This window comes from Sceloporus undulatus, chromosome 1 (assembly GCF_019175285.1).
Source record: "Sceloporus undulatus isolate JIND9_A2432 ecotype Alabama chromosome 1, SceUnd_v1.1, whole genome shotgun sequence".
In the NCBI taxonomy this organism is placed as follows: Eukaryota; Metazoa; Chordata; class Lepidosauria; order Squamata; family Phrynosomatidae; genus Sceloporus; species Sceloporus undulatus.
The window spans coordinates 128,721,877-128,738,372 of NC_056522.1; the positions used below are offsets into that span (position 1 = coordinate 128,721,877).

At 39.6% G+C, this 16,496-nt stretch overlaps 1 protein-coding gene across 2 annotated transcripts in view; it reads right to left on the bottom strand.

Moving 5' to 3' along the window:
* Positions 1 to 15,036, bottom strand: part of LOC121918882 (collagen alpha-1(XIX) chain-like) — a 134,787-nt gene extending 119,751 nt beyond the window's left edge. For both annotated transcript variants that reach the window (XM_042444900.1, XM_042444899.1), the window contains exons 1-2: positions 14,956 to 15,036; positions 1,480 to 1,606 (exon numbers count right to left, since the gene is read on the bottom strand). In XM_042444900.1, the coding sequence (XP_042300834.1) occupies positions 1,480 to 1,570 (91 nt within the window). In that variant the 5' untranslated portion in view covers positions 1,571 to 1,606; positions 14,956 to 15,036. The remainder of the gene's footprint in view (positions 1 to 1,479; positions 1,607 to 14,955) is intronic.
* Between the last annotated feature and the right edge of the window lie 1,460 nt (positions 15,037 to 16,496).

Here is a 16,496-nt window from a genome sequence, read left to right on the forward strand (position 1 = left end):
TAGCAGAATGTGTAAATCTATACCATTTTACTTTACCTTCAAAAATTAATCTACTGTCCATATGTAAATCAATATGCTGCTCTTCTACACTTCTAGTAGGCAGTCAATCAACATGACACAGCCTATTATAGGGCTCATTGCAGAATATTTCAGGAAGGCTAAGTAGGATGTTAGGAAAGTGGACCTCCACTTGAGCAATAAGTTTTTTTCTTTTCTTCTACTCTGGAGGGTTGGGGGAGCCCTTTCAAGAAATCAGGGACATGCACATGGGAATGAGGGACAACTTTTTTCCTCTAGAAGTGTCTGTTTTGCTAACAGAATGACACCCTCAGGTACAACTTAGTGAGTGCTATCTAGGACCAATCTTAGGAAAATTTTAGGTCTATAGGATGGAATTCTACCAAGGAAAACATTCTACTGATTTCTGAAGATATGAGAGATGATATCAGCTATCATAAGTCTGTTCTCAAAAGTGGCTGAGGGACTTTTCTGGATAAGAGGGAGAAATCAACACAAACAACTCTTTTTCATTTACCCCTACCTGCATAGGAATCACATTTTATCTTATCCACGGTATTAAGATGCTTATCCAGGTATCCACATTCCAGTGTAGAGAAAAAATAACAATGGCCCTAAGCATATTTGCTTACCTGAAGCTCAGCCTCATTCATTCCATTTGAATGTACTTAGTGTGCTTATCACATCTTAAAGTTTCACTCTTACAAACACAGGACTACAGAGGCTGGCTAGTTGTCTATCATGCCCAACACAGGCAACTCTAACTGGCAGTGCTTCAAGCAGGATCCTTTCTTAGAGATCCCTGGTATTCCCTGTTGATATCCCATCAAAGAACTAAGTCACCCTGCTTTGAGATTCAGATGGTGTGGTGGCTCATGATCTTATGTTGGCTCATGTGAAAACAATGTGATGGTGTATGATTCTGCAATACCTATTTGGGAATAAATCCTATTCATTTGAGTATGATTTATTCCTACGCATACATTGTTAGGATCATGATGCAGGGCACACAGAACCAAATAAATAAAACTGTACTGATAACTCCACTCAGTTTTCAAGCCCAGGGATGGGTTCTTTTTGGATATGTAACTTAAGAAAATGAGGAAGTATCAGTGGCAGCACAACATAACTGCAGATGATTACAAGCTCATTCCAAATGTAGACGCCTGTGAGTGGACAGGAAATGGAAACAGTGCTCTTAGATACCTCGGGTGGAAACATCTTTTAATAGAGAAGTTTAATTAAATGCTCTTCAGATTAGAAACCTTAGTTAGCTTCTTCAGCTTCATTAGACTCATGACAACACACTTCAGAAAATGTGTTGAACTCACACAGAGTACATACAGCTAAAGAAGACTTCCATGCCTCTATACTCCTTGCCTAATTGTAGCATTCTGGAATATCTTTACCACACTTCCAGTATTTGATTTAGAAAAGTGGGGAAGGAAAATAATGAAATACCTGTTTTGTCAGTGACGGCCATAGAATAAGACACAGGAAAAAGGAGGATTACAAGCCAAAGCTGAATTATGCAAGATCTGGTAGCCTTCATCTCCTCTCGGACACATGTGAACAAATGTCCCAAAATCTGAAATAAATATTAAAAAGATTCATGAATAAAAACACTGATACAATCATTAGGCAACATGCCTGTTGTAGCTGTGTGACAATGTGCAACAATGTATTCCTATTAGGAGTTAGGCATCAATGTTTAAATTACCAGGAGCTGTGCCATGCCAAAGAATCATTGAAAAGCCACTGCCACAGCAAGGACACCTTTTTGCTAGCACTAAAAGGAGTGGCCTTTTGCCATTCTTTTTAGCACTGGCAAAGTGCCGGATCGGAGCCACAGCATGCAGTTGTCACAGCCCCAATCCGGAGAGGAAAGGTGTGGTTTGTTTTGCCCTTAGATACTTGAAAAGCCCAAAGGATATGAAGCCCTCATCAACCCGGTTCAACATTGGGAAGCTCCGCACATAGCTGCAGCATGAACAACACACCATCCTCTAATAAGTCCACAGTTCCTCAAGCCAGAACAATGATGAAAGCAGCATATGAGACATGAGCTTTTGGAGAGACCCAGAAATTGTAGTCAAAAGATCTGTCCCTTTGAGTGGGAGAAAGAGTGGAGACTGAGAATGTTAGTATGATTCAAGAGGCCTCAGCTGAGCTTGTTGGAGCAAGTTGCTCACATGAAGCTTTCTCAAGTGGTGCAACATCTGTCCTCTCTTGTGTCCTGTCAAATCCTGTTACTGACCTATAGATAACATCTCTCTCCCTACTAAACAACTGATTTATGTCACAGCCAAATAATATTAAATCTATATATTTACAAGCAATCTAAATCAGGGAGAGGGTGAAAGCAGTGGCACTCCATGTTGTTAAACTCCAGTTTTCATCAACCGTAGACGTCCTGGCCAATGGTGAATAATATGGAGGGAATAATATTCCACTAACATCTAGTAATTTAAAGATACTCCGCCCTGATCAAAATTATCCTTTCACATATATACTGACATATTGTTGAACTCCAGTTTTCATCCACCGTAGACATTCTGGCCAATGGTGAATAATATGGAGGGAATAATATTCCACCAACATCTAGTAAATTAAAGATACTCAGCCCTGATCAAAATTATTATTTCACATATATACTGACAGGCATCTCATTATAAATACATCCAGCAAGATATGCATGAGAAAAAAGAACATAAAAGATAGGGGTGGAGGGGAATGAAGCATTAACAACTGGTTAAATAATTCTCCACTACAATTACAACCAAATGTTTGTATACTGTCCAAGAATATCCTGATGACCATTCGCTTTCATTGAAAGATCTGATCACTAATCCTTGATCCATTCCTCTGCATAGCAAAGAATGGAAGATTTCAATATTATTTTTTTAAAAATATGTTTTACTATAACTGCTTTGCAGATGATTGTTAGTTCTTATCCCTTCAAACCATATAATAATAATAATATTTATTTATTTATTTATTTATATTCCCTGCCTCTCCCAGGTGGATCGAGGCAAGATTACAATCCAATAAAATACATATAAACACATCAGTAGAATATTAAAGCAACAGTACTTCAATTAAAAACTAACCCTATCATAACATAATGAAAACAATAAATTTATCCAGTAGTCAAAGAGATGGAAACAATATTTCTTATAGAAGGTCAGGTGGATAAGCTCGCTGGAAGAGATCCATCTTAATTGCCTTCTTCAATCCCTCCAAGGAGGTAATGAGACAGATCTCTTCTGGAAGACCATTCCACAATTTTGGAGCAGCTATAGTGAAAGCTCATTGGGAAGTTGATACAAGTCTGGTTGTTTGTTGTTCTAACAAGTGCTTCCCAGCAGTTCTGAGAGTGCGGGGTGGATTGTGTAGGGAGAGGCGTTCCTGCAAATAATTCAGGCCCAAGCCATGTAGGTCTTTAAAAGTAATAATCAACACCTTGTACTGCGCCCGGAAGCTGATCAGCAGGCAGTGAAGAGATTTTAAAACAGGGTTATGTGGTCAAACCTGGAAGAACCAGTGACCAATCTGGCTGCCATATTTTGAATCAGTTGAAGCTTCCGAACTTGGTACAAGGGTAGCCCCATGCAGAGCGCATTGCAGAAATCAAGACGAGAGATAACCAGTTGGTGTACCACTGCTTCAAGGTCCTTTCGGTTCAGGTAGGATGCAGTTGGCATATCAACTGAAGTTGATACTAAGCACTCCTGGTCATCGCATCTACTTGAGATGACAACTGTAGGGACGAGTCCAGAAGTACTCACAAACTGCGGACTTCGTCCTTTAGGGGAAGTGGGACCCTGTCTAGGACAGGTTGACAAATTTCCTTCTCTGGACTTGGAGTTCCTATCGCGAGTACCTCCGTTTTCTCTGGATTCAGCTTGAGTTTGTTTTCCCTCATCCAGCCCATTACCAACTCACCACAGGCATCCAGGGGGAGATGCCATCCTTAGTCACTGCAGCAGTCAAAGACTGCTTTTGGAGGTTTTACAAAGATTCTGTTTTTCCTCTCTGAAAGAGCAATATAGCAGGATATAGGTGCCATGTTGTCAAATGCCTGGTATGAACGTTTTTAAAATAAGCTTTTAAAATATACGGTGTGCATGCGCATGCATACACATTTCTAACAGATAGTAGTGATAGTCGGTTTCAACATACTGTAAAATGGAAAGAAGTGAAGCGAGATGAAAGAATAGAACTGCAGACTAAAAGGTTAATTTTAGCATTAGCTTTCATGGATATCAGTCCATGTCTTCAGATGAACTGACACAGTTGGCAGTACAACCACAGGTATGTTGGATTTGCAATGCTGGAGTTGCAATTTTTGCAACTCTACTATATGTACTGTCTTGGCTATGTACTGTCAGCTCTGTCAGTGCAGCTGCATATGCAAAAGTTCATTTTCAAGTAAATGAGTTAGTCTCAAAGCAGCTGGATCCCTGCATTTCCTACTGTCCCCTCCTTTCCATAACTTACATAAATTTTATATTATGTATCCTTACAGTAGTTGCTAATTGAAATCATCTATGACTGACACCAATACAACTGACTGGAACTGATCTTTACTTTACTTTTCCTGCCCCCTATCCCCACTACCACTTCTTCAGAAAGAGAGCTACAACAGAAAGAGTCATCAGTCAAATACAATTTATATCATTTATCAGTGTGTCATAAATAAGGAAGAATGAGAGTTAAGAAGCTAATTTTAAACTTACAAGGAGGCTGTGAAAAGTGCTCTACTTTTTTGAGATTGATGAATAACAGGTTTTCAAGCAGCTGTGCTAAGGTCACAAATATTAGTCAAAAAGCCTCTCAGTGATAAATTGTTAGTAATAGCTGATTTACTTACTATTTTGTTTTAGCTTTTGAGACTTTAAGTTGCACTAGATACACTCATTGTCAGCAGAATGACTGAGGCAGTCATCATATTATACTGAGATGTATCATTTCTATATCTAGACTTTTAAAAGAAGAACAACCTTTTATGTCTCTCAAAATATGCAGATAAGTGAGACAGACTATTCCCTTCTGGACTGCATATATTAAAGAGGTTTAATATACCCAACAAAGTATCTTTGTTCTCAGTGATTTCTTCTGAATGTATAAAGAACAGAGAAGCACAACTTTAGTGAAACTTCGTAATATTTAAAAATAAAATATTTTCCTAATAAGGATGATATAACACCATAAATCTTAAAATGGCCTTAGTGGGGGAGGAATACACTGCTGCTATTTCTGATCCATTCATGCCATCTGTATTTGTGTTCTCATTAATTCATACGGTCAACAGTAATAAGAGACTTTTGTTTCCTCTAATTTTGGAGTATTGAATAACTACAGATGCACAAGAGTACAAGTAAGAAAAAGAAAAGAAAAAGATAATGCTTGAGTCCTGCTAGAATAAGAGGATTTTAACAGCGCATGCCTTAGTTTCATTGCTTTTCTTTGGACAGGCTTAATACTTTGGAAAACATTTTACACACAGAACACAAATCACACTTTTGTCATTCTTGTACACTATAAGGAAAGTCTTCTACGTGAAGGGCTGTTTACAGGACACTCTATTTCAGGCCATCCTCTATCTGAAGGCATAACAAAACCAGTCTCTTCTTTCCATGCTTCTTCAACATGTCAGGCCAGGAAACATGACCAGATATAACCAGGACATCAATAGGTACTAAAATATGCATTAATGTGCAACCAAGGCTAACATTTTCTCTTCTTCTCCCATGGTGCATCCCTCTACCAGTTTCATGCAACACTAATTTAAAGAAGGGATGACAACTCATAGGCCTGTTGCAGACTGCCAAAATAAAGCTGCTTTGGGTCCCTTTGGAAGTATGCTGTTTAAATGATGCATGGGTCCTAAGAGTCCGGAGGTTGCGCCAAAGCCACACACCATTCCTAAGCACTGGAGCGCAGCTTTGGTGCAGCTTCCGGATTCTTAGGATGTATGCATCATTTAAACAGCATACCTGCAAAGAGACCAGAAGCAGCTTTATTTTGGCAGTCTGTAACAGGCCATACTTTCCAAAGGTTGTTGAGCTGCAGTTCTTATTACACTAAGGGCTGAAACAGACAGCCTTGAAGGGGCAGCTTGATGCTGTTCCTTTGATTGCCAGATCAGGGCTGTGGCAACAACACACTGTGGCCTCAATCCGGCTGTTTGCTGGTGCAAAAAGAAATGGCAGAAAGCTCCTATAGTGTGCAGTGAATAAATGCCCCATGCCACCAGCAAGCTGCCACAAAGGGGCCATCTGTTTTGCCCCTTAGTCAGTGTAGCCAAGATGGAGTCCCAAATATCTGGATCACAGGTTCCCACTACATCTCAACCTAGAGAGTGCACAATCAGGTAATCTCTGACAACTGAATGGCCAGTCTGGCTTCCCACCCTCTCTATGGAAGTTCCCACTCTCCACAAAAAGTCCATTGCTTGGATTTGGAGTAGCTGATGAAGATTCAAGACTAGTGTCTTCCACGCTGTAGTGTCCCACCTGCATACTTCTGTAGTCACTTTGGATTAAGGTTCTCAGTACATACAATCTTTATTAGTTAATTTCATGTTTTGATTCATTTAAGAACAACTGATTATTTTGATCTTCACTGTGCTTCATTCATGACTAAATATACTCACTTGGAAACTGGAGCTGAGTTAGTTCTTTCGCAAGCCTGCGATTTGCTTTACCCAACCTGTTTAGATCACATATTACATCCTACCACACGTCCTAGGACATTGAAGAACGTTTTGGAAAGGGGGCTGATCCTTCACTGTAGGTACATGCCTGGATTTTCATGTTTTCAGGCTCAGATTTATCCATTTCATACACATGGAAGCAGCTCTCCCTCTGAAACAGGCAGCAAAAGAGGTCTTGGAGCAAATCCTATCTCTCATGGTTGGAAATGCACATTCCCATTTGTCACAGAAATTATATCATACACAATTCTGTTTTGAAGATAACAGAACTATTAAGAAAGGGCAGAAAAAGACCTGAAGTTCAGCATCAAAGATTAGCAGCTAGACTGAGGACTTTACCACATGAGACTAAAAGTGGAATTTTAACAGGATAAAAGCATCTTGGACAGGTACTTTTCATACGAAGTCATTGCTACTGTCTTGCATTCCATTCATTACTATAGTGCACCTTTTCATTGACAGGCAAAACTTGTCAGCAGGCTATCAATGTCATTGCTATTCCCTTACTACCTTTGTGTAATATCTCCCTTTCATGGATTTCCTGCTTCTCAAGGCGGTCATGTGGTGCAAATGTATATGATTCTGCTTCTCTCTCCTCTCTCTCTTGCAGTGATCACATTGTCAACAGCTTCCAGAAGCTGGCTACTATGTGCAGATTCACACAGTAACTGGCTTTGGGAAGTAGTTGGCAGCTGGGATCACTCGTCCCCGCTTCCTCCCAAAGGCAGCATTTGGCAATTTGGAAAACTGATCACATGGCCATGGATCACCAAAGAGCTATTGTGGGGAAAACTGTGATAAGAAATTATGCCAGACTGCTATGCTTCCATTCTTAAACTAGTGTGACTGTGGCAGGATAGCAGGTTGGTATAATAAAGTCCTGAGAATTAAAACAGGGCACAGTCTCTCGAATCATGGGGAGATGTACTATTCACTTTCTATTGAAACTGTGGTATTTCTTTTGAACTCCATGTGCATATGCATTTTGCAAAGAGCTATCCTCTTTTGCCTTCTTTTTTAGTGTTAGCATTTCCTCTTTTTCAGCGCTCCATAAGTGCCACCCCAACTTCAGTACAAATGTGAATGTGAACAATTAAGTACTAGAAATGTAATTCTTTGCTAATTTTGTTCTCAGTTGAAGCAGCAGTAATTTCCTACTATGAGAAGGTCTTCAAAAACTGCATGATTTTTAATGTTTGGGGCTTATTCTGTGGAAAAACAGCATTTTCTATGCAGAAAATACTATTTCTTGGGGAAATAAACCCTGTGGGAACTTTGCTCAGAATAAGTCCTGCACTACAAAAATTCTCTTTTATCTAGGATTCTCCTTGACAGGGTGTCCTGACACTTGAGAAATAGGCTTTTCGTCCATTTAAAAAAAAATTAAAAATATTCTTTCCATTCCCTACTAAACACAAGGAATGGAAAAAATCCATTTTCAGTCAAACATACATTCTAGCCAAAGTATTACATGGGCATTGCAGGGGAAATACAGATGTAGAAATACAGATGTGGAAAGGACAACATAAATAAATAAATAGAAGATGACTTAAACTTCTTTCCATTTTTTATTTCAATTTCTGTTGAAGTACAAGAACTAAATCTGCTATAATTTTAGCCAGATGACTGAATTTGTACAGAGGAAGACCTTGCTCTAACTTTCTCTATAGCTATCTTAGAAGAAAATGAGTGTTTGTGTGTTATGCCCTCAGTGTGTTTGGTTTTGCTAAATAGTGTATGATTTAATAACGCAATAAAACATCACTTTTGAAAGGTTTTATTGGGATCCATTCCTGAGGGCCAAAGAGAGCACGTAAGACACAGAGAAGAACTGTGGTTGGTTGCTTCACTTTTATTTACGCACGTAAGTAGGGCTCTGTTTAGTTGTCAACCCACTGGAGAAGAGTTTGGTGATGATTTAAAAATAGCAGATATACAAAATATTGAATATGCCCTGCCCAATTCTACTGCTGTGAGCAAACTGACAGCCACTTCTGGCTATATATCAAGTTTTTTGTGTGTGAGAGACTTTTTAACATGTTTGGAGATCAATTAAATTCTCCAAACACAATCTTTAGCTTAGACTCAGGATACAATGAATCTCAGTTTTTGAAACCTCTTAGAATTCACTTTTGAATCTGCAAATCTTAGTTTTCTGTGCTAATTTGCATCAGATAATTAGATCTTTCTTTTTTTTAAAAAAAAAAAAAAGAAATTTGAAGTAGAAATATTATAAAGCATTGGTTCTCTTTTTCCTCTCTCCTCAGTCTCCCTCTCTGCATGCATAGTTTTACACACTATGGATGGCAAAGAAATTGTGTGATTTCCCTTTTAAAGAAAACTCCCCCACTTTTGTACTTTCTAACCAATATACAAGATGAAATTCATTCATTATTCAAAACTCATACATTTTCCAATGGTCTTCTCCAATCAAAAAATGTGTGCAAAGAAACATATGATAGAACCCCCCCCCCCCAAATTGAGTATATTGGTGAAAGCAGCATTCAGCATCCATTGTATTAGGCAAGCTGCTTCCCAAAATGTGTACATTATACACATTGTTCAGGATTTCAGATGAAAAATTCACAAAATTCAGGATGAACTGAATTTAGGATGAACTAAATTTAGGGATAGAAAAAGGAAAAACTGAAAATTTCCACATATACACATTCCAAACTAGAATTACATTTTCATTATCTTAGTGCCTTGGTTAACATCATCTTCTTCAACTTCCAATGTACCATAGTCCTCAGGAAATTAACCAGGATTCGAATCCCTGCTTGGACATGAAAACCAAATGAGTGACCTTGGGCAAGTTACACTTAGCCTCAGAAGAAGGCAAAAGCAAACCCTCTCTGATTAAAGCTTGCCAAGAGAACCCCATGATACATTTGTCATTGGGTCATCATAAGCCGGAAACCAGTTCAAGGTACACAACAACAACAAATTGGTTCAATCCATCCATGTCAACAATGCAGGCAGAACCCAACACTGGAATCCTACTGATGGAACTGCTTCAGCAAGCAAAACTATGGTTCTTGTATGTCCTTATCACACACTCTGGATCATTAAGAAATACTCTGGAGCACTGGGGAATCCTCTAGAGAATTTCTGAGGTGGGATAGAGGGCTGTGGCAAGGAAGCAACTCCTGTCACACATACACATGTCTTGTAGCATGACATTGGATTCAAGCCCTAAGTTCAAGTAAACTTTAATTTTTCAGCACTGCTAACCTTTTGCAGATATTGGCAGGACTGGCAAAGGAATGCTAAAGCCGCTGACAACACTGAGTTGTATGTAAATATTTGCATATTGGAAGGAGAGGAAAGTGGAAATCCAATCTGTGTTCAAAATTAACTTCTCAGAGTTGAAAATGACAGTAAAATCTGTCCACTACTTTGCCTGGGAAAACTACCTGCAAGAGATTATTACCTTTATTAGTTTAAGAGATTGAGCAAAGTTTATTTGTATGATTTAATTGTTTGACCATATTTTTATTTGTGTAGACTAATTTGCTATTTTTAAAGGAAACCAAAATAAAAGTAAGTATATAAACCGCACTGATTGGCATCTGGGTGGGAAGGAGGTATATATTAAAATGATGGTCTATTCACCACCCAAGAGAGCTATATGGTCCTCCATATCGATAGATTATCCACTGGTTTAACCATCCACAGTTTGAAAATATTCCAAAAAGATATAAAATCCAAAAAGTAAAGCTTGACTTTTCCCTTTAATATAAGGAACACCATTTTATGCCATTATATTTAATAAGATTTGATCATCCACGGATTTGGATATCCATGGGGGGGGGGTGTCCCTGGAAACAAACCCAAAAGGATACCAAGGGCCCACTGTACATATAACTCACAGTGCACTGGCCACTGGATACTTATTTCTAACACTGAAAATTCCAAAATTTATATTTGATCCATAGTTATGGAATACAGCCCCAATATTCTCCCCCCCTAGCGGAATCAGTTGTGTGTTCGATTACTTGGGAGAGAGAGAAGAAAGCAAATCTGCCTATGCACAGAGGTATTCTTTGGCGGGGACGTCACCTTTTCCCCAGGCTAGAGAATGAATGTGCATTCAGCAGCTGCATGTCAAGTAATAGCTCATGTCAGCAGGTAAAGCTTTTCATATTACCACATCTCTGGGTAGGGAAGACAAGAAGCTCACCTGCTGAATTTCTTCTTCAGTGTCCTTCTCCACCCCACTTTTAATTAAAGGAATTGCGCAGTGGACTGGAGTGGGGCAGGAAGCAACCTAGTAACCCTGTTCTTGAGGGTTACTTGTCATTTTTGAAGCCTGCTATTGGAAAGAGATTTCAAAGCTCTGCTCTGACGGGTTCAAAAGAAATGCATGATGTGTATCTACTGCCTTAGCTGGTCTGGAATCTGCAGGCAGGTGCTTGATGATTTCCCGCCTTCCTTTTATGTCTAGCCTAGCATCATGCTCCAACACATGTCAGTGTTTGCTCCTCTTTGAGTGCCCTTTCCTCCTCCCCCCCAGGCTCTCAGGCACCCAATGACCAAAGTTGGATAGGAAAAATGCTCTACCAGCCAGCCTCTCTCTTTCTCTCTTTCTTTACAACCCTTGTGCCAGCATTGGCATTCATTTCACAATTGCGTGCAAAGAGGGAGGGTCTCATTTATGTACTTGACCACCTCCCCAGGGCGCTCAGAAGAGCCACAGAGTCTAGCAAATTAGAAGTTGGCCAGTCCTAAACAAAGCTAATTTAGGTTGTTAATTTCCATCAAGTTGACTGAATCTGTCAAGCCCTAAAGTAACAGGGCTATAGTTAGGATGGGCCATGTGCCTCCTTCCACCACACCCTTCTCTTCCTTCCTTTCACACGCATCCTGGTAAGGACCTTTATTTGTGCTATACCACAGTCTTCACAAGAACCTCATCCATTCCAAAGCCACTTTATATACATTGTCCAGACCTATATCACATCCACATGAATAACAATCTCTACTCAGAAACATTTGCCCTGGGAAGAAGAAGAAAGAATTACCTCAGAGTTGGTGACATGACCTACTCTGAGTGTACAAATGAGAGAAATTCTCAACTACCTCTGGTCTACACAGGTTGCAGGCTGAGGCAGAAAAGAGGTAGCAGAATGTGGAGCTAGATGAAATGACTGTTTTCAAACTACAAGGGCAGGGAGGTCTCATGTTTTAACAATGTTCTATGTTTAACATCCGCCCACACCCTGCAAAATATTCATTGCATATAAACAACCGGAAAATGAGAAACTCTTGTTATGCTGGGCTAGAAATTCTCCCTGATGTGCTAATTTTTTTTTTTTTCATTTTTAGAGAAGTCATCCAGAAAAGACAATCCTCATGTGAAGATGAAGTAATAAAGTCCACATTATCCCTATATACTTTGTTTTATAGCAGGTTACTAAGGATAAATCTAGGTAGGAGAGCCAGTGTGGCATAGTGGTTTGAGTGTTGGAGACCAGGGTTCAATTCCCCACAGCCAGGAAAGCCACTTGGGCAAGTCATGTGCTCTCAGCCTCAGAGGAAGGCAATGGCAGACCTCCTCTGAACAAAACCTGCGAACAAAACCCCATGAAAGGTTTGCCTGAGAGTCACCATAAGTTGGAACTGACTTGTAGGCACACCACCACCACCACCACAACAAATGTAGGCAAAGTCTTAAATGTGTAAATATGCGCCAACAAAAAGTGTGACTGAGTCATCTGAATAAGATTGTTGTGATCCTTCAGCATGTGTAATATTTTGGCTGGCCCACTCCTGTTCTTTAATAGCAGCCTGACTATTGCTCTGCCATTTCTTTCCATGATAGAAAGTTTTTACCTACTAAATATCTGTGTGTCAGACTGTTGCTAAAGACCTGTAAAGAGATAGCAAAGCTAACAAAAAAAGATGGCAACCCTATTTGCAGGTCATGTGAGAGCCCGTAGCTAGTGCAGCTTGTTGTGGTTGCTGATCTGCTTACAAATCGTATAGGACTTTGGCATTTCTATTTTAAGCCTTTCACATCCTGATTAGCAACACCCAACACCTTTTCCATTGGGAAACTGCATCCTGTAATGCTCTCACCAGAGGCATTTGAATGTTACAAAGTAACCCTACGGTCAAAATGCAGGAAGGCTGCAGTCATGCAAGGTATACCATTTGAAGGAACATAATGGAGCTATGGATTAAGAATCCTCTTGAAATGTACAATTCACATGTTTGTATTTAGCCATAGCGGGAAGGAAACAAAACACAGGCTCATGCTGTAGGAAAATGCAAAGGGGTTATACCACTGACAAAACCTCTTTGGTTACTGGAACCTGGAAGAGGCCAATTCCCCATCCTGGAAAAGGCTTTGAGGGTGGACGAAATGGTTATAATGGGAAAGGGAAGAAAAGGACATACTTGAGGATATCAGCTAGCACAACAGTGGATTTACACCCCCCTAAGTCTATGTCCAAAGCCATATTTATTTAAAACCTAAGTCACTTTTGAGAAAATGCCTGAAAACATAAGAAGGAAGACAATGCAGGAGGAGAAGGGGGCTAATGCTTCTTACCTCTTCTCCCATTGGGTCTGATATATCCTTGCAATTAATAGAGGCAGACAGTAAAATGAGAAGAAACTTGGCTAGAGCAGGTGTGGGCTATTACACTGGATAAGGGGCCAATATTCTGCTTTTGAGATCCTGCAACTACACAAAACTGTGCCAAACAACAATGGCATAAAATGTGGCCAAAGTTCACTTCTAGTTTTGAAAAACAGGTGGGATTTTTGTGCTTATGCTAAACACAATTCTGGGTCATTCCAGGATATGGAATTCACCTTCTGTCTGTATGTCATTTTCAAAAAGAGTAGACCAGGGACTCTGGAAGGATTGAGGGCCACAAAAACAGTCTTTAAGCATTGTATGAAGTCTCAGGCCACACTTAGCTCCTTCTTGGATAAGAGTCATGATACCATCAAAAGAGCATATACAATGGAGTCTTCAGATAGGCTTGCACCTTGCAAATGCTGGCAAGAGAAACACTATCACAAGGGCACTCGCTTTTCTTTTTTCTACTACCTCTCCTACTGGCCAAACAAGAACTTAACCAACATTCACTTCACCAACAGTGGACACCCATTAGCTTTAACCACTTCACACACTACTCACAAGAGAGAAATGTTTAGATGGCCATTTTAGAAGTTCTGAGATGTGGTAGAAAGTAAAACTGTGATGAAGCCACACCTTAAAATATTCTTAGTCAAGTCGTCTAACACATCTTATTTTTCTTTAAAAAGAATCCAACCAGACATCAGCAACTTCAAAGAATTTTAATTGTGTTTAAAAATCTCTCTTGTTGCACGTTAATGTGACTTTCAAAACCCATTAAATTTGGTTCGAATGTGTATGTGATTATGCACAACAGCAATATAACAAAACATATAAGCATTCAGAAAAAATATAGATGTGGAAATAATTTCCACTCAGAATTAACCTAAACAAGGCATTTAATGGCACATGCATTCTGAGTGTGTTTGTCATTCATTTACAAGAGGTAAAACACTTTGTTGCTTAGGTGTGTACCTGGAAGGGGAAATCATTCTCTCGGCCCAAAAGATACGAACTCCATTTAAAATATCCCTGACAGCAAAGGGAGAAGCAAAGAAGAGGGTGTTTTTATTTTTAATCTTAGAACACAGCAGCACTATAGTCTCTTATGGAAACCCCAACCCTTTAGAATTTAAGCATCCCAATAAGACTTTCTTTTCTTTCCCTCTGTACCCATACCTATTATTCACATACACATTTCAAGGTAATGGCCTCTATCTGGATAGAGCAACACACACATCAACACTCACTCAGGAATATTTCATTTTGTATATTTAAACCCTGAACAAAAACTATTCACAAGCTTCCTTTTCACTGTTATCAATCTGTACATGTCTAACCTTGATTGCATAAAGAACAAAATATTGCTTTAAAGCTAGTGGATTCATACAAACATGTACCTGTTCTCCAATTCTGACGCTAAAAATGCTGTACAGCAGAATAAGCACAGAACGCCTTCTATCTATACATCAGCATACAATCGATAGCACAATTTATAGAGGGCTCAGTTAATACTAACAAACACAGGGGGGGGAAACCCGATCAAGCAGCAGACCACATCATACTTGTGGGATAGAATGGGTGTAGATCACTGGATGACAAAAATAAAAAAGAGACAGGTTCTTACCTTCAATTTTTATTTATTAAGTTCCCCCAGAAGCACAGCAAATGCCTGTACAAATCTGCTGTAGTTGCTGAGGAGTTGCTGGAGTCTCTTAAGAGAGGGAGAAGGGGATGCAGCTCTGTCCTTATTAGTCTCACACAGCATGACCCTCCCACTCAGCAAGCAGAATACAACTGTAAGACAGGGCAGCCCCCAGTTTTGGCACTCTTTTTTTTCTTTTTTCTTTTTTGTGAAAAAAACATATGCTAATAGGTTGCAAATCTGGTAATAATATTAAAAGGGTTAGGTATGGATTGTCTAAAGCTGTGTCACAGATAAGAGTGCCTGAGTTTGACTGCATGAATGAAAGGGTGTCTGGTTTCAACGTGCTGACTCTGAAGTACAGTACATGATACTAGCACAACAGCAGGGGAGCAGATTCTCTCATCTCCCCCCTCCCCAACAACACACACACACCCTACTCTGCGTGTTAAACGTAGCCACATCTCATTAATTTTATATACTTTATCATACATTTAAAATCAACCAACCATGGGAATGCACTTATTTATGGCACAGATGCTGCGGAGAACAGTGGATAGCTGGTATTTGGCTTGCCTTTTTAAAGCTCATCACATAAAGCCAGGGTGTTCTTACCCTGCAACATCAGCTGTCTGTGATAAAATTGTGTGACACTCAGCCTTCCTGCTAATTCTCCCTTGAATATGCTAAACTGCACTGTCTGGCTGGTTTGCTTGGGCCCTCAAGAGTGATCTCGTGACAGCTTCCAGTGTTGCCTTTGCACATTTAACTACAGGATAAAAGAAGAGCAAGGAAAATAAAAAGAGTGCAACACATACTTTGGAAGAAGAGAGGGCAAAATCTTCGTGCATATCATATATATGTATTTAAATAATAGTTTATGTCAGGTCCCACACTGCGCTCCACCTTCACCCAAGGAAAGTGATACACAGCAGGTTCAGTTCAGTGTGCCATAGTAGCTGGAATGTTGGACTATGACTCTGGAGACCAGGGTTCAATTCTTTGCTTGGCCATGAAACCCATTGGGTGAGCTTGGGCAAGTCATACTCTTGCAGCCTATGGAGAAGACAATGGGAAATCTCTTCTGAATACTGTATATGCTCTTCTATACGTCAGCTTCATGTATAAGTTGAGGACAGATTTTGTGGCCAAAATTATGGGTTTTTATATGACCCATGGATAGGTTGAGGATAAAACTTAGGGGCATGTAACAAAGGATCTAAAAGATGAAGCAAAGAGAAATTATGCCAAAGAACTTACAAAATTCCAGCAGACATTAACTGTTTGTGCTCACACTAAAGGCTAGATGGATGAGAGAATAGAAGGGTGTCAGTGCTTCCAGGACAGATTGCACTCTTGTCTTTCACCAGCAGATGGTTGCTTTTTAAACAAGAGTTTACCTACCTACCTACATTAACCCTTGGATAAATCAACTCAGTTTTTTTAGTCAATTTTTTGACTAAAATTTCTAGACTTATACATGAGTATATACAGTAAATCTTGCCAAGAAAACCCCATGATAA